Source organism: Natator depressus, chromosome 4 (genome assembly GCF_965152275.1).
Source record: "Natator depressus isolate rNatDep1 chromosome 4, rNatDep2.hap1, whole genome shotgun sequence".
Taxonomy (NCBI): Eukaryota; Metazoa; Chordata; order Testudines; family Cheloniidae; genus Natator; species Natator depressus.
The window spans coordinates 120586808-120610274 of NC_134237.1; the positions used below are offsets into that span (position 1 = coordinate 120586808).

The 23467-nt window shown below is 43.7% G+C and overlaps 1 protein-coding gene across 2 annotated transcripts in view; it reads right to left on the reverse strand.

Annotated features, from left to right (window-relative positions):
* Positions 1 to 23467, reverse strand: part of RGS12 (regulator of G protein signaling 12) — a 191392-nt gene that overhangs the window by 119952 nt on the left and 47973 nt on the right. For both annotated transcript variants that reach the window (XM_074951772.1, XM_074951773.1), the window contains one exon: positions 14765 to 14881. In XM_074951772.1, coding sequence (XP_074807873.1) covers positions 14765 to 14881 — 117 coding nt within the window. The remainder of the gene's footprint in view (positions 1 to 14764; positions 14882 to 23467) is intronic.

Here is a 23467-nt window from a genome sequence, read left to right on the forward strand (position 1 = left end):
GTTTATTGGGGTGAACTTCCAGCAAGCATGATTCCAGTTTCCTTCCTTAGTGTCCCCCTTCCCAGCTCTGACACCACAGAGCCTTACACCTGTGTCCCTGTTCCCATTCCTGCCCTTAGCCAAACATGATTCCAATTTCCCCACCCCCATTCCCTGTTCCCATTTCCCCCTTTAGCAAAACATGATTCCAATTTCCCCACCCCCATTCCGTTCCCATTTCCCCCACCCCCCGCCATTTCCTGATTGACTGCAGACTATTTAGTAAAACTTGAGTTCTGCTTAGCTCTACCTTAACCAATCATTTTACTGAAATTTAACTAACCAATCCTAACATATTGTAACATGATTATTTAACCAATTATATCCCACCACCTTAATTAGTTTACACCCAGCAAAATTAATTATACAGCAGACAGAAGCAATCACAGAACCAGACAGAGATTATGCAGACAAACAATAGGGAAATGGGGACTACAGTGATAGAACAAACACAGAAATGAGGATTTCACATCCCAGCTATTGATAAGTGAGTTCTTGCCAGACAGGATGCTATCAAACTAAGTTTCCTTTTACATCTTCTAGGCACTTCCCTTTCTCTTGAGGCGATAGGCATTATCAGGACAGGATTGTATTCTTAACAGCCCCATAGCACCTTATTTCAATGTGACTAGTTTGGAATGTGAGGATGTGACCATTCGCTTCCCATCTTATGGCTGCCTCTGTTGCTTAGCCAGAGGCCTTAGCCTAAGAACAGGGCCTCAGACTGTCACAGTAAGAGAAGGCTCTTACACCGGCAAGACAGTGATTTTGATTCTTTGTTTTATACTTCTATAACTAGCCAAGTGATAAGAATACACCTAAATTCTTAGAGTATAGGCCTTTACAGACAGGCCTGAATATCTATATCCTAACAGACACACCTTCACAAGAGAATCCAGAGGAGAAAAACAAAAATTAAAAAAGGTTTAATAAGTAAATAAATGGGCATGTTTACTCTTGAGAAAAGAAGACTGAAGAGGGGACCTCACAGCAGTCTTCAAATACATTATCAAGAGGACGGTGATCAATTGTTCTCTTTATCCAGTGAAGGTAGGACAAGAAGTAATCAGCTTCATCTGTAGGAATGAAGACTTAAGTTAGACAGTAGAAAAAACTTTCTAACTGCAAGGATAGTTAAGCACTGGAATAAGCTTCCAAGGGAGGCTGTGGAATTCCCATAATTGGAGGCTTTTAAAAACAAGTTAGACAAAAATATCTGTCAGGGGAAGTCTAGGTATACTTGATCCTTCCTCAGTGTGGGGGGCTGAAGTAGATGATCTCTCAAGATCCCTTCCAGTCCTACATTTCTATGAAACATATCATTTTATGTACATTTCTATCCTCATTAAATCTGTTATTATGTCACTCCAGGGAGCCTTTATATGTTTCAATATAGGATGACTTCCAAAGAAGGGATACTAGAAGGAACACATTTAGGCTTGGTTCAAGAATGTGGACTGGAGAGAATGCATTGAGAGGCCTACAAAAAAGCTGTACAGAGGTCAGTCTTAAGCTAAAGAGGGAAGCAATTTTTTGGGACAATTTGTAATGCAGGCAGGAGGGGAGGAGAGAAAAAACAAAGCAAATAATGTAGATGTGTTTCAGAGTAGCAGCCGTATTAATCTGTATTTGCAAAAAGAAAAGGAGTACTTGTGACACCTTAGAGACTAACAAATTTATTTGAGCATAAGCTTTCGTGAGCTACAGCTCACTTCATCGGATGCATTCAGACTCTTGACCTACATGATTAGTCCTTAACTAATTTTACTTCAATTGATTGTGTTGCACCAATTGAAGTGTAACACCAACAGACCCCAGTTGTCAGTGGGCGGGATCGAACTTGGGAGCTCTGGAGCTTAGTGCATGAGCCTCTACTGCATGAGCTCACAGCAGTTTTATAGGGATAGCTTTTTATAAACATGGCTTTTAGCTCATGCAGTAGAGGCTCATGCACTGAACTCCAGAGGTCTCAGGTTCAATCCCACCCACCAATGACCAGGGTCTGTTGATGTTACAGAAGTACCACCCACTGAGTTCACATTAGCTACCCTCAGTCAGTTTAAAATTTTGCCCTGCATCTACACTGTGGCTGCCTTACAGCATCTGAGATTTAGGCAGTAGTCTGTCACAGATGTCATTTTTGATATCAGAGATTCACTAATTCACTAGCTAGAGTCTCCTCTTCCTCTTCTGCCAAGCTCCCTTCAGCCACTACACATGCTTCTCTCCAGTAAACTACTGGCCATGTCTCATTCCCTCTACACTATTCTAAACCAGCAATCCATCTCTAGACTTCCAGCTGCAAGTTGCCATTTGATGAGCCACTAGTTTTATCTATCTGCTTAATAACTAAATCCTGATCCTGACAACCCACATGAATACTCCCACTGACTATTTTTCACTCCTTATAAAACTCCTAGGCCAACCAAGTGATGTCAGAGTGAGATGGATTCTATTCAGGCTTCAACAAAGTTAAGCATATTTCAAAATCTTTACTGTCAAATATGCATTGCCGAAGAAAAACACAGATCAACTCTCAAATTCCATGTTGAGTTTTCAAACTTGATTATTAGAAGAAAAATATTTTTATTTGTAAATTGGGTAGAGTTGTTCCAGAAGTCATTGAAAAAACAACAAACAGAAAACAGAAAACCTAACCGTTAAGGCTAAGAAGTATCAAATAGGCCTAAACAGAGTGACTTACCTTGGACACCAGGTGGGCCAAGGAACTATCAACCTCCTACAGGCCAAAGTGGATGCTATCCAAAAATGGCCTGTCCCAAAGTCAAAGAAACAGGTCCAATCCTCCTTAGGCTTGGCCGGATATTACAGGCGATTTGTACTGCAATACAGCCAAATCGCTGCCCCACTGACAGACCTAACCAAAAAGAAACAGCCAAATGCCGTTCAGTGGACCGAAGAGTGTCAGAAGGCCTTTAACCAGCTTAAAGCGACACTCATGTCTGACCCTGTGCTAAGGGCCCCAGACTTTGACAAACCGTTCCTAGTAACCACAGACGTGTCCGAGCGTGGTGTGGGAGCAGTTTTAATGCAGGAAGGACCGAATCAAGAATTCCACCCTGTAGTGTTTCTCAGCAAGAAGTTGTCTGAGAGGGAAAGCAACTGGTCAGTCAGTGAAAAAGAATGTTACGCCACTGTCTACGCTCTGGAAAAGCTACGCCCATACGTTTGGGGGCGGCGTTTCCACCTGCAAACCGACCATGCTGCGCTACAGTGGCTTCATACTGCCACAGGAAATAATAAAAAACTTCTTCGGAGGAGTTTAGCTGCCCAAGATTTTGATTTTGACATCCAGAACATCTCAGGAGCTTCTAACAAAGTGGCTGATGCACTCTCCCATGAAAGTTTCCCAGAATCAACTGGTTAAAATCGTCCTTGAGATGTGGAAAATATTGTTAGTCTTTATATACTTGGTAGTATATTTAGAGGTGCATGTGTCTTATTAACTCTGTTTTCTCCTAGAGCTCCAGGAAGAAATCACAGCCAGCGTTTCACCCTATCTGTGATTTGGGGTGTGTCTCATCAATATAAAGGGAAGGGTAAACATCTTTAAAATCCCTCCTGGCCAGAGGAAAAACCCTTTCACCTGTAAAGGGTTAAGAAGCTAGGATAACCTTGCTGGCACCTGACCAAAATGACCAATGAGGAGACAAGATACTTTCAAAGCTGGAGGGGGGGAGAAACAAAGGCTCTCTCTCTGTCTGTGTGATACTTTCGCCGGGAACAGAAAAGGAATGGAGTCTTAGAACTTAATAAGTAATCTAGCTAGATATGCGTTAGATTCAGTTTTGTTTAAATGGCTGATAAAATAAGCTGTGCTGAATGGACTGTATATTCCTGTTTTTGTGTCTTTTTGTAACTTAAGGTTTTGCCTAGAGGAATTCTCTATGTTTTGAATCTGATTACCCTGTAAGGTATTTATCATCCTGATTTTACAGAGGTGATTCTTTTATTTTTTTCTTCCATTAAAATTCTTCTTTTAAGAACCTGATTGCTTTTTGATTGTTCTTAAGATCCAAGGGTTTGGGTCTGTGTTCACCTATGCAAACTGGTGAGGATTTCTATCAAGCCTTCCCCAGGAAAGGGGGTGTAGGGTTTGGGGAGGATTCTGGGGGGGAAAGACGTTTCCAAGCGGGCTCTTTCCCAGTTATATATTTGTTAGACGCTTGGTGGTGGCAGCAATAAAGTCCAAGGGCAAAAGGTAAAATAGTTTGTACCTTGGGGAATTTTTAACCTAAGCTGGTAAAAATAAGCTTAGGGGGTTTTCATGCAGGTTCCCACATCTGTACCCTAGAGTTCAGAGCGGGGAAGGAAACTTCTGCCACTTTTTTCACTGTCACTTTTCAAGGGGAAGAAAAAAAAACTATTTACATCAGACATAAAGGCATTGTATATTTTTTTTATTGACAATATCTTAGGTTAACTTACATAATGTACTGAGGGCTAATCATTCATGAGGAGTGCTATGAGCTTATACACATGCCTATAAAACCGTATATTCTTTACCCATGTTAAAGTCCAATTTAGTAACCCAATCAATAATTAAAAGCTGAAACTTTATTACAAGTTACATAACCATAAAATATTTTTATACAGTATTTTTCATAAAAAGGGCTAGAACATTTATCAGATTAACTCTACAAAGTCTTGGGGTGAAAACCTAGCTTCCAAGTCAATGGGAGTTTTTCTATTGACTTTGATAGGGGCAGAATTTCACTCAGCATGTACAAGTCTAGTATAAGTATAAAGGGGAACGTGATGCAGGAAAGCAGATTACAGTAAAAGGAGTGTTGTATTCATAACTGACTAATGTACTATTCCAAAAGGAATCTATAATATGCTGAAGAAATTCTTACTAGTACATTTTCACGTGCCTAAATTTTTCTTTAGATTATACTGTTCGCTCTATGTTAGTGTCTTGTCTTTTGTCTTAAGCTAGATATGGCAACTAGTTTAAAGGAAGCGTATTTAGAGGAAACTAAGTAGAGGAAACTTTTTTATAGGGCTTTCAAGCAATTAAAAATGAATCGTGATTAATCATGCAATTAATTGTGCTGTTAAACAATAATTGAATACCATTTATTTAAATATTGTGGATGTTTTCTACATTTTCAAATATATTGATTTCAATTACAACACAGAATATGAAGTGTACAGTGCTCACTGTATATTTATTTTTATTACAAATATTTCCACTGTAAAAAACAAAATAAATAGTATTTTTCAGTTCCCCTCAAACAAGTACTGTAATGCAATCTCTTTACCATGAAAGTTTAACTTACACATTTAGAATTAAGTACAATAAAAAACTGCATTCAAAAATAAAACTACGTAAAACTTTAGAGCCTACAAGTCCACTCTGTCCTACTTCTTGTTCAGTGAATCGCTAAGACAAACAAGTTTATTTACATTTGCAGGAGATAATGCTGCCTGCTTCTTTGTTTACAATAAGAAAATGAGTACTTTTGGCACCTCAGAGACTAACCAATTTATTTGAGCATAAGTATTCGTGAGCTACAGCTCACTTCATCCGATGAAGTGAGCCGTAGCTCACGAAAGCTTATGCTCAAATAAATTGGTTAGTCTCTAAGGTGCCACAAGTACTCATTTTCTTTTTGCGAATACAGACTAACACGGCTGTTACTCTGAAACCTTTGTTTACAATGTCACCTGAAAGTAAGAACAGGCTTTCGCATGGCGTTGTTGTAGCCAGCATCGTAAAATATTTACATGCCAGATGCGCTAAAAATTTGTATGTCTCTCCATGCTTCAACCATGATTCCAGAGGACGTGTGTCCATGTTGATAATGGGTTCTGCTCGATAACAATCCAAAGCAGTGCGGACCGACATGTTCACTTTCATCATCTTAGTCAGATGCCGCCAGCAGAAGGCTGATTTTTTTTTTTTTTGGTGGTTCAGGTTCTGTAGTTTCCGCATCAGAGCGTTGCTCTTTTAAGACTTCTGAAAGCACGCTCCACACCTCATCCCTGAGATTTTGGAAGGCATTCTTAAACCTTGCGTCAACTGTTGTAGCTATCTTTAGAAATCTCACATTGGTTACTTCTTTGTGTTTTGTCAAATCAGCAGTGAAAGTGTTCTTAAAATGAACAACATGTGCTGGGTCATCATCAGAGACTGCTATAACATGAAATATATGGCAGAATGTGGGTAAAACAGAGCAGGGGACATACCATTCTCCCCCAAGGAGTTCAGTCAAAAATTTAACATTTTTTTTAAACGAGCGTCATCAGTATGGAAGCATGTCCTCTGGAACGGTGGCCGAAGCATGAAGGGGCATACAAATCTTTAACATATCTGGCACATACCTTGTAATACCGGCTACAAAAGTGCCCTGCAAATGCCTGTTCTCACTTTCTTGTGACATTGTAAGTAAGAAGCGGGCAACATTATCTCCAGTAAATGTAAACAAACTTGTTTGTCTTAGCGGTTGGCTGAACAAAAAAGTAGGACTAAGTGGACTCGTAGGCTCTCAAGTTTTACATTGTTTTGTTTTTGAGTGCAGTTATGTAACCCAAAAAAAAAATCAATCTACATTTGTAAGTTGCACTTTCACGATAAAGAGATTTCACTGTAGTACTTGTATGAGGTGAATTGAAAAATACTATTTCTTTTGTTTATATTATTTTTATTACAAATATTTGCAGTGTAAAAATGATAAAGTGAGCACTATACACTTGGTATTCTGTGTTGTAATTGAAATGTAGAAAAACATCCAAAAATATTTAATACATTTCAATTGGTATTCTGTTGCTTAACAGTAGGATTAATTTTTTTAATCATGATTAATTTTTTTGAGTTAATCGTGTGAGTTAACTGCGATTAATCGACAGTCCTACTTTTTTATTAACTTCCTTAATTTGTGTATCTGATGAGTGCATTAGTTGGCTTCTCAAATGTATATTATTGCGCTGCTTAAACTGGACTCTTAGCCATGTGTTCAGCTTTTGTTCCAAAGCAACTGACATTTTTAATCTTGTCTGTATTTTACAATTTTTCTTCTTGATGGTGAACATACAGTTTGTCTTATCTTGTATTTGGAAAGATTATTTTTAGTTGTGATATAAATCAAAGAGAAATGTCCTTTTCTTCAGGATCTCAGCTTTGGCCATTTCTTTCCTGTGGAAAATGGCTCAATCTTACAACCTGTGAGCCCATTCCTGCAAGATGAGGAGTGCCAGTTGAGGGCACCCATCACCTTGCAAGGGGTGAGCATTTGAGTTTAAGATATTTAAAGTTTAAAGAACACTAATTTTAAGGTTACTTTCACTAAACGTGGGACGTTTGACCAGCTGTTAAGTCTTGGGAATTCCGCTGCCCGCCCCCCCCCCACACACACACACAGAGCATGAATCTATGGGGTAGGGTGGGTAGCATAGGGGGAGGACTCACAGGGCTGCATTTGAGATGCAGGGAGGGGAGAGGTGGCCTACAGTTCATAGATAATCAGAAAGATGGAGGACAGGAGAGGGATAGTTTTTCAAGATTTAATGGGCAATGATTGAAACCTATTAAAAATCATTTTTAAAAGACAACTAAATTTTTTTTTTAATGACAATAGGCCAGGATTAAAAACAAAGTAACAAAAGACAGTGGCAGTTAACAGAACAAGAGTTAATGTTTAATTAAACTTCCACTGTTTTTAATTACTGTGTATTTAATCTTGGCTGTCCCCCTGTATTCTCCCTTCACAGTCCCTCAAGGGGGTACTCACTTTTGGGATCCCAGCTCCTAGCCATCACCTCTCTTGGGAGGAGACCTGCATCTCTGTTCCTCTTGACTGGGGTTTACCCAGGCTGCAGAGTTCCCTGCCTACACTGCGAAACTGTCAGCAAGCCAGACTGCCTAAACAGGCCAGCGTCTACACTTTGTTTTCTCTTCTAAGCCTTATTAATAGAATAATTGCCAGCAGTTATAAGTTACACACAGGTCTCTCTAACCAAAACATAATTTATTCTTAAGGTGAAAGCATTAGAGAAAATATATTAAAAATAATAAAAGAACCTACTCACATGCTAGTAAGCTCACCACAAATCGCACACCCACACACCCCTGCTCCAGCAGGGTCTCTAATAGGAATCAGTCCTTCAAACCCCACCAAGGGATTTTTCTGTGGTTACAAGTTCGTATAGGTTAATGTTTTCTTTATACAGCCTGGGTTTCTGATCTTCAGATTCCAGGAACAGGTGATCAGTAGACAATGATCCCTTCCTCGGGGCATTTTCAAAAGGCTCGGGGTGGGGAATTAAGGGGGAGGGAAATTTGCATTCCACTACCTCTAGATATTCCCCAAGAAATCCACTTCACATGTATTGTCTCAAGAGTCCATTACTGTCTGTCACACTGTTTAATATAATCTTGTAATCATTCAGGCCCACAATAATACATAACACCTATGACTCTTAGACTTTAAGCTTAGAAGGGACCATCATGATCATCTAGTCTGACCTCCTGCATACTGCAGGCCACAGAACCTCACCCACTCCTTAGACCCCAAACCTCTGGTTGAGTTACTGAAGTCCTCAAATCATGCTTAAAGACTTCAGGTTACAGAGAATTCACCATTTACACTAGTATAAACCTGAAAGTGACCTGTGCCCCACACTGCCGAGGAAGGTGAACCCCCCGTCCGCCAGCCCGCCCACACACACACACACACACGATCTGAGCCAATCTGCCCTGGTGGAAACCTCCTTCCTGACCCCAAATGTGGCAATCAATTAGACCCTGAGCATGTCATAGAGACCCACCAGGCAGATACCTGGGAACTGTAGTAACGCAGAGCTTTCCCCATCTAGTGTCCCATCTCCAGCAGTTGGGGATTTTCGCTACAGGCAGTCACCAGTGGGCCACATGCCATCATAGGCAGTCCCACCATACCATCCCTCATAAACTTATCAAGCTCAGTCTTGAAGCCAGTCAGGTTTTTTGCCCCCACTACTCCCCTTGGAAGGCTGTTCCAGAATTTCACTCCTCTGATGGTTAGAAACCTTCATCTAATTTAATACAATTGACTCCAAAGATACTTAAACTTAATTCAATAAGGATTTCCAAGGATACTGCTAAATCTGTCAAACTGACTTTTTTTCATTTTATTTCAAACAGTTATCTATTTTTGATGTTTAATAATTTCTTCTCAATCTCTGCTTGCTGGCTATGCCCATTATACCTCTTACCCAATCACCTCCTTGTCCCCATTTCTCCCACCCAGTCCTTCCACACCACAGTTTCCACATAACCACACCATTGATCCATCAAAGAAACACTCCTTCATACACAAGTAGCTACAGATCTCAGGAGGAATCTTGAGGCTGTGAAAGTGTACCTGAGCTTAGTTGTAGCTGCTACAACTACTAATGCCATTACACCTAGGGGAATTCTGCATCATTGCGCATGCAAAATTTGTGCAGAAATTCTTGGGTTTTGTGTAGCATTTCCTTTTCCTCCACAGAAATGGGCTGTAGAGCTGCTGGCCACCACTAGGGACCGCTGGACCCAGCAGAGCACAGCTCACAAGTAGAAGACACTGCCGGGGGGAAGGAGAGGGAGCCATAGGTGCCAACTCCGTGGGTGCTCCGGGGCTGGAGCACCCGAGGGGAAAAATTGGTGGGTGCTCTGCACCCACCAGCAGCTCCCCGCCCTGCCCCCCCCCCCGTTCCAGCTCACCTCCGCCTCCGCTCTGCCTCCTCCCCCGAGTACACCACGTGCCGCATTTTCCCCCTAGCTCCCAGTGCTTGCACTGCAAAACAGCTGTTTTGCACGGCAAGCGCTGGGAGGGAGGAGGGCAATGCAGCATGCTCAGGGAAGAGGCAGGGCTGGGGCAGGGATTTGGGGAAGGGGTCCAATAGGGGCAGGGAAGGGGTGGAGACTTTGGGGAAGGGGTTGGATTAGGGGTGGGGCAGGGGCAGGGAAAGTCAGGGCAGGGCTGGGGGGGGGGGGGGGAAGCACCCACCGGCACTAGGGAAAGTTGGCGCCTATGGAGGGAGCTGGAGGGTTCCTGGCAGCTGCAGTTCTCAGCATGCTCTGAAGGAAAGAGGCAGCATGCAGGAAACTCCACACAAGCCCAAGACCCAGCATAAGACTGTTTCTCCCTCTGGATCCCTGGGCTCTGAGGGAGAGGGGGTGCAAGTGTCTGGACTGGTGCAGCGACGCCAGGTTCAGGTGCAGCAGGTTGCCGTAGTTCTGGGACAGCAGATCCGGCCAAAGAGGTAGCTGCAACAGGGTGGCTACCGAAAGACTCAGCAGCATGTCGAATCAGTGTTGACGAGCCTATGAGGACAACAGATGCTCTGTCTTGCTTCACCTTCAGCAACACCTTGTGGATCAGTGGGAAGGCGTATCAGCGCTCCTGACCACAGAATCAGGAAGGCCGACAGGGAGCCCTTGTCCCTGCCCTGCAGAGAACAGAACACGTGACACTTTCTGTTCTGCCTGGACGCAAACAGGTCCACCTGGGGAGTCCCCAACCTGTGGAAGATTAGGCTGACCACCTCCGGATGAAGCAACCATTAGTGGCGAGACAAGAAGGTCCTGCTGAGGCGATCCACTAGGATGTTCCTGGTTCCAGGCAGGTGGGCGGCCACCAGATGAATGGCATGCCACACACAAAAGTCTCAGAGGCTGAGCACCTCCCGACAAAGGGCTGAAGACATGGCATCGTCCTGCCTGTTGATGTAATACATTGCGGCTGTATTGTCTATCAGGACCTGTACCACGTGCCATTCAGGTGGGGCAAGAAAGCCTGACAGGCCAGGCGAACCACTCTGAGCTCCATGACGTTGATATGAAAGGCCAGATCGCTGTGTAGCCAGCGGCCCTGGGTGTTGAGCTTGCCCAGACGGGTTCCCCAGCCCAGGTCTGACACATCCGAGACCAGGGTGAGTGATGCAGACATGGTTACGAAGGAAACCTCCTGCAGCACCAACTTGGGATGCAGCCACCAGTCCAAGGACAGGAGGATGTGGTTCGGCACCATGACCACTTGATCCAGGGTGTGCCTGCTGGGGATATAGACCAAGACCAACCACACCTGCAGAGGCCGTAGATGAAGTTAGACATGGCTGACCACATACGTGCATGCGGCCATGTGACCCATTAGTTGCAGGCACGTGTGTGCTGTAGTGAGCAGATGGCTCTCTACATGGGCGATCAAGCCTGACATGGAAAGAAGGATCAAGCTTCTGGAAGGAAGACCCTGGCTTGCGTGGAGTCGAGAACCACTCCAATAAACTCTATGCATTGGACTGGCATTAACATGGACTTCTCTGTGTTTATTAACAGGCCCAGATCGTTGCAGATGGACCACACCAGATCGAGGTTCCATTGCACCTGCACTGGAGACCTGCCCTTGATGAGCCAGTTGTCGAGATATGGGAAGATCTGGACTCCTCGATGTCTCAGGTAAGCCGCTACCGGTGCCACGCATTTTGTGAACACCTTGGGGGCCGAGGACAGGCCAAAGAGTAGCGCTGTGAACTGGAAGTGGCACCCAGTCACTATGAAACGCAGGAAACGCCTGTGGTCTGGAAATATGGAGACATGAAAGTAAGCGTCCTTTAAGTCGAAAGCGGCATACCAGTCCCTTGGATTCAGGGAAGGAATGATGGAGGCCAGGGAGACCATGCGGAACTTCAACTTCTTGAGAGATTTGTTGAGGCCACACAGGTCCAGGATGGATCTGAGGCCCCCTTTGGCCTTTGGGATTAGGAAGTAGAATCCTCTTCCCGCCATGTCCCGAGGAGCTTCCTCAACAGCCCCCAAGCCCAGGAGCTTCTCAACCTCCTGAACAAGGAGCTGCTCGTGAGAAGGGTCCCTGAAGACAGACGGGAAAATGGGGGGGCGGGAAGGATGGGCAGCCAAGAACTGTAGGGTATAGCCCCAAGGTACTATGTCCAAGACCCAGTGGTCAGACGTAACCTGCGACCAGGCTAAGCGGTAGGGGGAGAGGCAGTTGAGGAAAAGGCAGGTAGGATCTGGTTGACTTACTGGGGCGTCGCTCTCAGGCGCACCCTCAAAATGATTTCTTCTGGCCCCCTGGCTGGGCTGGTGAGTGGGAGGAAGAAGGGTGATGACAACTAAAACTAGCATCCCTTCTCATTGTAGATCCCTGAAGGGGATGCCAGGGTTTGGCGGCGACAGTGGCCGGAAAAGCTTCCTGGCTGATTGCAGCGTGTGTATGCCCAACGAGCGAAGGGTAGTCCTAGTATCCTTCATCCCATGTAGCCTAGCATTTGTTTGATTCGAGAACAGACCAACTCCATCAAAGGGGAGGTCCTCGATGGAGGTCTGCATCTCCTGGGAGAGGGCCGCTGTTTGCACCCAGGAGCTGCATCGCATGACCACGGCCGATGTGATCATCCTTGCCATCGAGTCCACCGTGTCCCATGCCATTTGCAGGGAACATCTGGCCACTGCAGTACCCTCCTCCACCACCAGGGTGCCAAACTCTTGGGCCAGACCTTCAGGGAGGGATTCCTGGAATTTTTTAAGGCCATCCCAGAGATTAAAATTGTACCACTTGATGGCTCGCCGCCCGAAATTGCAGGCTGGCAGCTGAATAAATTTTTCTCCCAAATAAATTGAGTTTTTTTGGCCTCTTTGTTTTTGGGAGTTGAGGAGGTGGGGACCTGCTTGTCTTTCTCGTTGGCCGCAGACACAACCAGCAAGCCCCGGCACAAAACCTTCGGCCGGCACAAATAACTTTTCTCTCAGTCCGTTTTGAGGTGGGAGGGATGGAGGAGGAGGTCTGCCACAAGGCCTTGGCTATTTTGAGGACCCCCTCTTGTACAGGCAGACACAACCAGCCCCCTTTCTTGTTATCCCATTAAAAATCAAATTTCTAGGTGTCTTTTTGTAAAGACCTGACTGCTAAAATATTGCTAGCAATTACTATACATAATGCTTCGACAGAATTTGTCTCTGATTTGTAAGGAGACAATGGACTATATTCTGCCCTTTGTGAATGACTGCAACTCCCAGGATCCAGAATTGTCAAAAAAAGGTTTGGACTATAGCCATATGTTTGGTACTTTATACATCATTTTCTGTAACACTACATAGTCTTGGAATTATTGTGCATTTACTTGGCTCCCTCCCTACCTCTTTTTCCCTCTCTGCAAGTTTATAGTAATCTTCTTTAAAATATCTGCCAGTAAAGATATCATCTAAGGGGTAAATTCTACAAGTCAAAGTTGGAATATAAAAATTTACCACTTCTGTCAATGCATAAACTGGTTTCTGCAAGTAAGCAGGCACCTATGATATTATACAGTTCTGACCTCATAAGAATATTGTTTATTCATGTTTAAATCTCTGAATGACTTTTTTTTTTAAAGGAAGAGGCAGAATATTTTCAAATTAATTATAACAGTAAACATACAATATTTTACATTTAAATCGCTCCTTTAAAAACAGGGAATCCGAAAGGAATCATACAACCACATTTGGGGAAGGAAACCAGGCAGACAATTGGTACATAGCACCAGTGCATAATGGCCTGAGAGAGGAAATGTTACTCAAACACACTGGAACAAACTCATACGCCTACAGAATCGGCTAACAAAAACTCAGTTGATTAAACTGACTGAGCTACATTCAAAATACCCACGTACAAGAAACTACATGGAATACAACTTATCCTGCTCATCAGTACTGAAGACTATATTCTGTTCTACTTTATTAGAAACAATGGTTGTTTGGCGATTATAATACTGAATTATAGTGCTGCAGTAATGCTACTATATTTAGAACTGGACAGGTCCATTCCAAACACTTTTTTTTTCCGTTTACTTATGACATTTTTCAAATTACTGCCTGGGCTAATATTTCTCACACTGGGTCTCCACTCAGATTATTTTGCTTTGATGTTTAAAGGACAGCCTACCATTTTAAACTTCTAAGTATATGGTTAAAACAAAAATCACATTCTTTTAAAACTTCAGACTGGGATATAGATATGTTCTCAATAAGGAATATTTGCTTTTTTCTTTCTTCAAAATATTTGAGATATTTGGGGAGAGAGAAAAAGTAATGAATAATTGGACTATAGGGTCACACAGTTCATGGCTTCTGTAGGCTGAGCACTCATTGCATCCCTCCATTTCCTGATTCCCCTTTTTTCTCACCCCCATGCTCAAGGCTCCATTTGCGCACCCCCAATTCCCCACCCATGCCTGGGGCTTCATGTGCCCCAATTCCTCCTCCTTCCTGCACCCATGCTGGGGAACCATGTGCTCTCCCAATTTCCTTGCCCCCAAACCAGGATCCCCCATTCTTCCCTTAATGCCAGGGGCTTTGTGTTCCTTCTCATTCCTTCCTCCCCCCATGCCAAGGGCTCTGCGTCTCGGTCTTTTTTCTCCCACCTCTGAAGTACCTTTCTTACTTCCAAATTGGAAGAGACAGGTAGATTAGTTGGTGTCCCATCTTTCTCTCCCCTCACCCCACCATGGAGCAGCCTTTGGGGAGACAGCACTATAAGAGAGAAAGGAATGAAGCCTCCTTCAACCTCCTCTCCCTCTAGCTCCCCTTGCTGATTGAGCATCTGTTCCATAGTAGTTAGGCAGCTCTCAGCACTATATTTGTTGCTTCCACAGATCCTGTATCATTGGCAAAATTACTAAAATATCACTCCCCAGGAATCATTTAAAAGTTTAATATAATGTAATGTTTTATGTAAAGCTTAGTTACCTCAAGATCATCCAGTGAACGAGTAATGCTAAATCGCTTAGATCTTCCAAATGATCTCCGAACAGAGGAACGTTGGGGAGCCAGGGCTAATCCAACTGGATGTCCAAATTTGGCACCCTAAAACACAATAGAAAATATAGGGTTACTTATACTTGTATTTTATTTTAGTACTTTATTTACATAAAACTCCTCCTCAGAGACAACATCTGATTTCTGGAGATGTCCGTCTTTTATCCAGTTTTACAATTGTGTTGACAAGCACATTGAATACCAAGGAGGGAGATCTTCAATAAAAGTAATAAAAGTGAGTTAGGTTCCCATTCTGAATGGGTGTTAGGCACCTGTCTCCTGTTTGTGTCTCTGAAGTTCTCTACCCAAGTGACTTACTTAAGTTAATGAGGTGACTTTTCCAGCCAAGGCCCCAGTCCTGCAAACATTTAGACACGAATGACTTTATGAACATGAGTAATCAGTGGGACTACTCAGCTGCATAAAGTAAATTGTATGAGTAATTAGCAGCAACATGGCTGCCCATATCTGAACATAAGAGAGACCTACCCCTATGTTGTAATGACTATAAAATGCTTGCTCACATTTCCTCCATATGATGCTACAACAATACTAGAATCCATCTTACCCAATCTTTGATGCACTCTTTCTGTATGCTTTAAATACAGCTGGAACATTCCCTGAAATTTTGGAACTGCTCGGATGCAGCATTCAAGTTATCATATTACATCCAGACAAACAGAACTGACATCAAATTGAGAGTAAAACTATCTTGTGTCCCCACTTTGATGACTGACATTCCCTTTTTATGGCCTAACATCAATAAATTCCCACTTTCTTGCATGAGGTCTAAAATGAAGTCACTGACTACTCTTTAGCTTTGGAGAATAGAGTTATATCGCCTCTCCTCAACCATAAATGGCATCATAATCCACCTCCAAAGAAAATCAAAACGGTTTTCTGGATTTCAAATGTCTGTATGGAGATGTTCCATCAAATTCTGTTCCTCTTTTGTGAGGGCCTCTTCTCTCATTTCCTTCTCTCTCTCCACACCATCCACAGCTGGAGAGTCACTATTTTTGTTGCTCCATGAATCTGAAACTTCCCTCAATTTATCATCATCTTCTTCCTTTATGCCTTTTTCCCAGTGAGGGTCGCGGTGGCAGCATGGAGAATAGAGAGGACCAGACCTCCTTTTCCGCTGCAATATGTTCCAGCTCCTCCTGGGGGATTCCCCACTATTCCCAGGCCAGCGAGGAGATATAATCCCTCCAGTACATCCTGAGTCGGCCTTGGGGCCTCCACCCAGTGAAACGTGCCTAGCAAAGTTCCAACGGAAGCCTCCCAGGGGCATCCTTAACAGGTGCCCAAACCACCTCAACCAACTTCTCTTGATCCGGAGGAGTAGTGGCTCTACTCCAAGGCCATCCCAAATAGTCGAGCTCCTCACCCTGTCTCAGAGAGTAAGCCCAGTCACCCTACAGAGAAACTTCATTTCTGCGCTTGTACCTGCGATCTCATCCTTTCAGTCATTGCCCAAAGTTAATGACCACAGGTGAGGATCGGGATGTAAAGCGACCTGTAAATGGAGAGCTTTGTCCAAGAACTCAGCTCCCGCTTCACCACCACGGATCAGTACAGCGCCCGCATCACTGCCGCCACTGCACCAATCCGCCAGTTGATCACACGCTCCCACTTGCCATCACTCATGAACAAGACCCCTAGATATTTGAACTCTTCCACTAAATGTAGCAGCTCCCCCTGCACCTAGAGACAGCAGTCCATTTTATTCCAGGAGAGGGCCCATGACCTCTGATTTGGAGGTGCTGATTCTCATCCCAGCCGCTTCACACTCAGCAGAAAAACATTCAAGTGTGCATCACAGAGCACAGTCTGAAGAAGCAAGAAGGACATCATAATCTGCAAACAGCAGAGATGCTAACTCCGAGTCCTCGTACCGGAGGCACTCCACAGCTCGGCTGCGCCCTGCTATCCTGGCCATGAAAATTATGAACAGGCGTGGGGACAAGACACACCTTTGGCGAAATCGGTCACTCACCATGAACGAACTCAACTTAATGCCAAGAATATGAACACAACTCTCACTCCGAGAACAGAGGGACCGGATAGCATGCAAAAGCGGCACCAGCACCTTATACTCCCGGCAGCACTTCCCACAAGACATCAAAGGGAATGTAGTCATATGACTTCTCCAGGTCTACAAAACAAAGGTAGACTGGATTAGCAAACTCCCACGATCCCTTGAGTATCTGCGAGAAAGCAAAGAGCTGGTCAGTTGTTCCATGGCCAGGACAGAATCCACATTGTTCCTCCTGAATCCAATGTTCAACTAATGGGCGTAACCTCCTCTCAAGCACCCTGGCATAGGCTTTGCCGAGGAGACTGAGGAGTGTGATCCCCCTATAGTTGGAACACACCCTCTGGTATCCTTCCTTAAAGATTGGGACCACCAGCCCAGTTTGCCAGTCCAAAGGTACTGCACCAGCCCTCCACGCAACATTGAAGAGGCACATTAACCACTCCCAATTTATGTTGTCTTAAAACGTTCCTTTTAATTATATCATACTTAACTATCCCTTATTTCATCTGCTGTGGTGAGGAAGGATGCAAGTTGACAAGAATATGTATTGTAGGCTATGTTGTCATGGCTTTGTTGGTCCCAGGATATTAGAGAAACCTGGGGAGATCATTTTATTGGCCCAAATTTCTCTTGGAGAGAGATACATGCTTTCAAGCTTACAGAGAGTTCTTCTTCAGGTCTGGGAAATGTACTCAGAGTGTCACAACTAAATACAAAGGTGAAAAGAATGTTTAGCATAAGTAAACATATTTAGAGGGACCATTTCAGGTGAAATAGCCAGATAATACCTCTCCAGTCACAGGGGAGGAAGCACACAAAAAAAGAAGCAGAGAGGGTTGGTTTAATGGGTTATAGACCATTGTAAAAAGCCATAACTCCAGCGTCTCTGTTCTGTCCACGATTTTTAGGGTCTAGCAAAGTTATGAACTTAAGCTCTTAGGCTTGTTTTTTGAAGGCACTGTGCAGTTCTCCTTTGAGGATGATGACTGAGAAGTCAGATATAGAGTAATCACTTTGTGAAAAGTGTTCACCCAGAAGTAAAAGGGTCTTTTTCTCTTTTATAATTTTTCTGTGCAACATTTCCCAGACCTGAAGAAGAGCTGTGACTCGAAACCTGGTCTCTCTCACTAAGAGAAGTTTCTCCAATAAAAGATATTACCTTACCTACCTTATGTCTCAAGAATATTTATTAGCGACTACATGGTTTTTAAATGGCAGCTATTACTTTTCCTTCACGTTTTTTTTCTTTTCTGCCTTTATGAGAGTCACTGTTCCCAACTCTAAAATATTTCTGCTTTATTTTCCCCCTAAGTGTTTTTGTTTTGCTATATTTGAAATTTACATTAAACAAAAATAATTCCATTCTTATAATTAGATGTTCACAGCTGATTGTACAAAATAGGGAAAAAACAGAACACTATGAAGTTATATCACTGTTCTATAAGATGATATATTTTTGACATCTTCTCAGAAGAAAATGAATATCTGTTTATTTACCCACAGGTATTCAATGCTATTCTCTGCTTTAAGATAACTCCAATTGCATTCTGAGGGAAAATGAAATTGATCTGCAATCTTCAGAATCACTAGATTTGGTTATTCAGCAAATGTTGATGCCTGAGTTTAAAACTAAAAGCCTCTTGGGTTATATAGGGTCTGTAAATACAGAGACACAGAATGAAAGTGAGGATGAAAAAAACCACACTTAGAATCATGTAGGAGTACAAAACAGAACAGGAAATTAGCACCCAGTCAAAATTTGATGTAAGGTTTTCTGACACTTGTACAAAAATAAGTATCGAGCACTTGGTTAGAATCCAGTCGTAGCATAATAAAGCAAATGAGAAATATGACCCCAATAAAGAAAGTGAGAAATATGGCCCATCTATACCAACAATAAAATAATGCTAGAGAACTGCTGATAAAAAGGTGGAAACCAGTTAAAGTTAACCACTTGCCTGGCCAATTTGGACAAGGCGTAAGTGTTTTGAAGCGGCACTTAAAGAAAAAATGTTCCCTAAACCAATGGTCTCTTTCTTGCATTGAAGAGCCGAGTTAGAGATACCTATGGGAGATGAACAGAACTAGACACTGCTAAAAAAAAAAAGACTACTACTTGAATCTCTCTGCAAAATATTTAAATTTCCCAGTGATTGCTGAAGTCTCCCTTCCCCTGCCTTCTCTTTCCAGAGATTTTGTCTGTACAAATGGGCCTGGTCTCTGGAAGAGGAAATATGTTGGAAGTCTATTTATCTCATGCACAAAAAAAAAAAAAAAAAAAAAATATATCTTACAGGAACAGGTATCTCCAGTTAACTACAGCCAAAGACTTTTACTGAGAATCTACTGAGGAAAAAGCACTATGGCTTGAACAGAAAATAGCTATTACAATTAGAATCTGAAAATCAGCTCAGCTGTAGGAAGTCACAGCATTTATTTGCATAAAGCAGTGGTCCCCAAACTGTAGGGGGGACACATCAGGGCCAAGGCCAGCCCCCACGGGGGGCGAGATGGGGGGACCACTGAGCCCCACTCCGCCCCCAGCTGCAGCTCTGCTCTGCCCCCAGCCACAGCTCTGGCCCCAGCTCCACTCCGCCCCAGCCCACCTCTGGCCCCAGCCGCAGCTCCACTCTGCCCCCAGGCCAGCTCTACCCTCAGTCCCTCTCCACCCGCAGGCCAGCCCTGCCTCAGCTCCACCCCCATCCTCAGTTCAGCCCCTAGCTCTGCCTTCAGCCCAAGCTCCTCTGCTGAGCCAATTGTGCAGTAATGGGGGAGGGGGATTGGACAGATTCCATTACTGGTAAACAGGGGTGTGACGGGAAAAGTTTGGGCACCACTGACGTAAAGGAAGATTTCAGAGGCTGTGCCTCTGATGTTTTCTACTAGTAACTGAAAGGTTTTAACATGCATGTAGTCAGTCAGTAATTAGAGGAACTATTAGGGAAAACTTAAATAGTACTCATTACCCTTATTATATATAGTAAAAGCGGTTTTAACCGGCACTTCAGTGGGAAAGCTCTATAAACCAGCATTTCTGATCTTCATTGAAATTCTGGTTTATAGTCCAGCTGTCACAGGGCCAGAAGTGGATTGGAGCATGGGAGGGAGTGTGGAGTGCGAGCACTCAGAGGGAGTTTGGCTGCGAGAGGGTGTTTGAGGCATGGGAGAGGGTGCAGGATCCAGGGGCCGCTTACCTCGGGTGGCTCCCCGCAAGCAGCAACCTGTCCTGGCTGCTCCTATGCGGAGATGTGGCAGGCAGTTCCATGCACTGCCCCCACCTCGCCCCCAGCGCTAGCAACGCAGCTCCAATTAGCCAATGGGAGCTGCGGGGGCAGTGCCAGTGGAAGGAGGCAGCGCACAGAGCTGTTTGCCATGCCTCCCCTTAGGAGCAGCCAGGAGAGGTCACGCTTGCAGGGAGCCACCTGAGGGGAGCAGCCCCCAGATCCAGTACCCCAAGCCGCTGCCCTGAGCCCCCTCCTGCACCCAAACTCCCTCTTAGTTAACCAGCATTTTCTACCCCCCATTCTCCCAACATGTCGGATAAAACAGCTTTTACTGTACTATGAACTACTGCAGAAAAATTTGTAAGGATGAAGATGAATTTTTCAAAGCAGCATACTGCCATCTGGCTAAAAAATACTTTGAATCGTGCATATATGCTAGATTAACTCTCTTTTTTTTGGTACAGAGTGCCAATGAAGTCTATTACAATTTATTAAATAGTGGTATAAGATATGTTCCCTACCTGAAACATATAATCTCTGGATCAATAAACCAAAATCAGGACAGTAGATAGATATTTGATCAGAGGCTGAAAAGGAAAGCCGAAATTCCTGAAGCCTAACCCTAGAATGGTAGAGAAACTAGAAAATTCCTCTGACAACTTAGGAAGTCTAATACCTGTTAATAAATATTAACCCTTTTAGTTTCTTTTTTTCTTGCATATTAATTTAAATATGAACTATTCTTCCAAAATCTTTATAGCATTACCAAAGTGTGTGTTTGAATTCTAATTGGTTTTTAACCTGTAAGTGACCTATATTTAGGAATTTCATATGATTGAGTGTTGAGCTGCATCTAGTTATCCTCAGCATTTTCATATCTTTAAGAATCCAGGTGTCCTGCAGAAAAAACCCTCAAACTACTAAAAGTGTACACAAAAGTATAAACAAAACTGGGTGATATTGTTATAGCAGATTTTTCTATAAAGAACAGAGTCAATAAAAAAATTGCTAGTACAGATGAGTTCCATAAGAAATGAAAAAGTAATAATGTCCGGATTAGACCTCCCCTTATCTTATCACTCATGTAACCTAAAGATACCACCAAAAAATCCATAAGAAATTAAGTAAAATGAAAACGTCAAAACAAGACACATAGTAAAATTAATCATGAAAAAGTATTTTTCCCTCCAAAAACACGTTTTTGTCTCAGACCCTATAAAAAGGCAGAGGATTTTAAAAATTAGGTGAGAGAGTGCAAACTGTGGCATCCCACCAGTAACAGATAAGAAAAACACAGGGTACGTCTACACTCCAGTGTAAGCCCAAGCTCAGACTCAAGCTCAAGCCTATCCGCCACTTCTATCCACACATAAATCATGCTAACTCAGGGCTTCGACCCAGAGTCCCAGTACCTTGTGGGGTTGCAGGATCTGAGACCAGGTCAGGCCTTGATCCAGGGTTCAAGCCCTATTGTTTTGTAGTGTAGACATAGCCTTGCTTGACTCAGGTCCTGGGAGTCCTCCAAAAAGTATCCCACAATCCCACGGGCCAACATCCTTTGTCCTCTCTATTCCAAGGATCTTGAATCTCCTCTATTGAAAAGAGAAGCCACCACCCTTAGCATACTGCAGCAGCTCAGTGAGTCAATGTTAATCTTTCTGACCACTGAGTTGCAAATACACCAGAGAGCATTCTGTGTTTGCAATGCAGACTGAACAGAACATCTCTTTTGTGAATCAAACTGCTTCAAGGTCACAGGAATTGGTAAATCTCTGGTGCAAAGCCAGGAAAACTGTGGACTTTAGTAAGAGTACTAGGAATGACCACACAACTAACAAATAGTGACTATTTGTCACAACTTGTCACAATTTGTCACACAAATAGTCACAACTAACAAATACTAACAAATAGTGAAGAAGCTGGTAGCTTTGCAAATTTACCAAACCAGTGACCAGTGCAAGGAGCAGATTAAGTAGCTCAAGAGTAAGTACCAGAAAACTAGACACCAGAACCACACCCCAGGAAACTTGCCAACATCATGTCCGTATTATGAGGAGTTTGACTGGGTGCTGGGCACTGTGCCCAGCACAGAGCCAACCCTGATGCACAATGACCTAGTCAGCCAGGATGGTGCCCTGCTGGCTCCAGAATCCAGCATGGGGACTAATGGGAGAAAACAGCAGTCACTGAATGGGGACACTGAAGTCACTCTGTTGCTGAAACTGGTTCCAGAGCAGGTTTTGGAGCAGGAGCAGCACATTCTGGGTCCATACTAGGAAGAGCTGATGCACCCCCAAAGGACAGCCCACTGCGGAGCCTGCAGCAGACGCAGACAAGATAGAAACTGATCTTAAGTCCACTACGTTTTGGGTTCCATTTTAACGTTTAACAACACAATAATAGAAGGAATTTCTGCTCCAGGAACCAGTGCAAAAGTTAGGAGAAGCCCCAGTTAGCAGTGTGTATTTGTTAATGGCGGAGTGTATGCCAGCAGCATAGTTCCCCTCAACACCACCACATGGAGCTCAAAAAGGTGAGCAGGACATGTAAACAGTAAAGAATATCTTTTAAGTGTATAGTTTACAGAAAAACCAGAGATTTGTTTTGCTAGGACCATTCCTGTTTCTTAAAAATAATAGCCTTACATTGCCATGCCTGTATGTATGCCATTCTGTAACCATTCTATGGTCTGTTGAGACATAAGTTACTGAAAGAAGAAGTTACTCACCTTGTGCAGTAACTATGGTTCTTCGAGATGTGTGCCCCTATGGATGTTCCACCGTAGGTGCATATTCATCCCTGAGCTGCTGATCGGAGAACTTTGGTAGCAGTGTCTGTTGGGCCCCGACATCTGCGGTCTCTCCTCGTGCTGTGCCATGAGGCTAGTCAATGCACACAGGCTAACCCTCCTCAGTTCCTTCTCTACTGCAGAGTCATAGACAAGAACTCTGAAGTAGAGGGGAGGAGGGAGGGTTGTAGAGCACCCATAGGGCCACACATCATCTCGAAGAACCATCATTACTGCACAAGGTAACAACTTCTTCAATTTGTGTCCCTGTGGGTGCTCCACTGTACGTGACCCCCAAGCAGTACCCCTTCTGGAGGGCTGGGACTTCAGAGTTGGATCAGTTGAAAGTACTGTGGAGCCAAAGATGGCATCAGAGGCGGAGTCCCCAGCGATCACGTAGTGTTCTGAGAAAGTGTGGTCTGACGCCCATGTCACCACTCTACAGATCTCTGAGACAGGGACATTCTTGAAGGTGGCAAGAGATGAGGAGATCAGTCTTGTGGAGTGTGTATGGATGGACTCCGGAGGGGTCATGTTACAAATTTGATAGGACTGTCGGATACAATTCGAGACCCACTTAG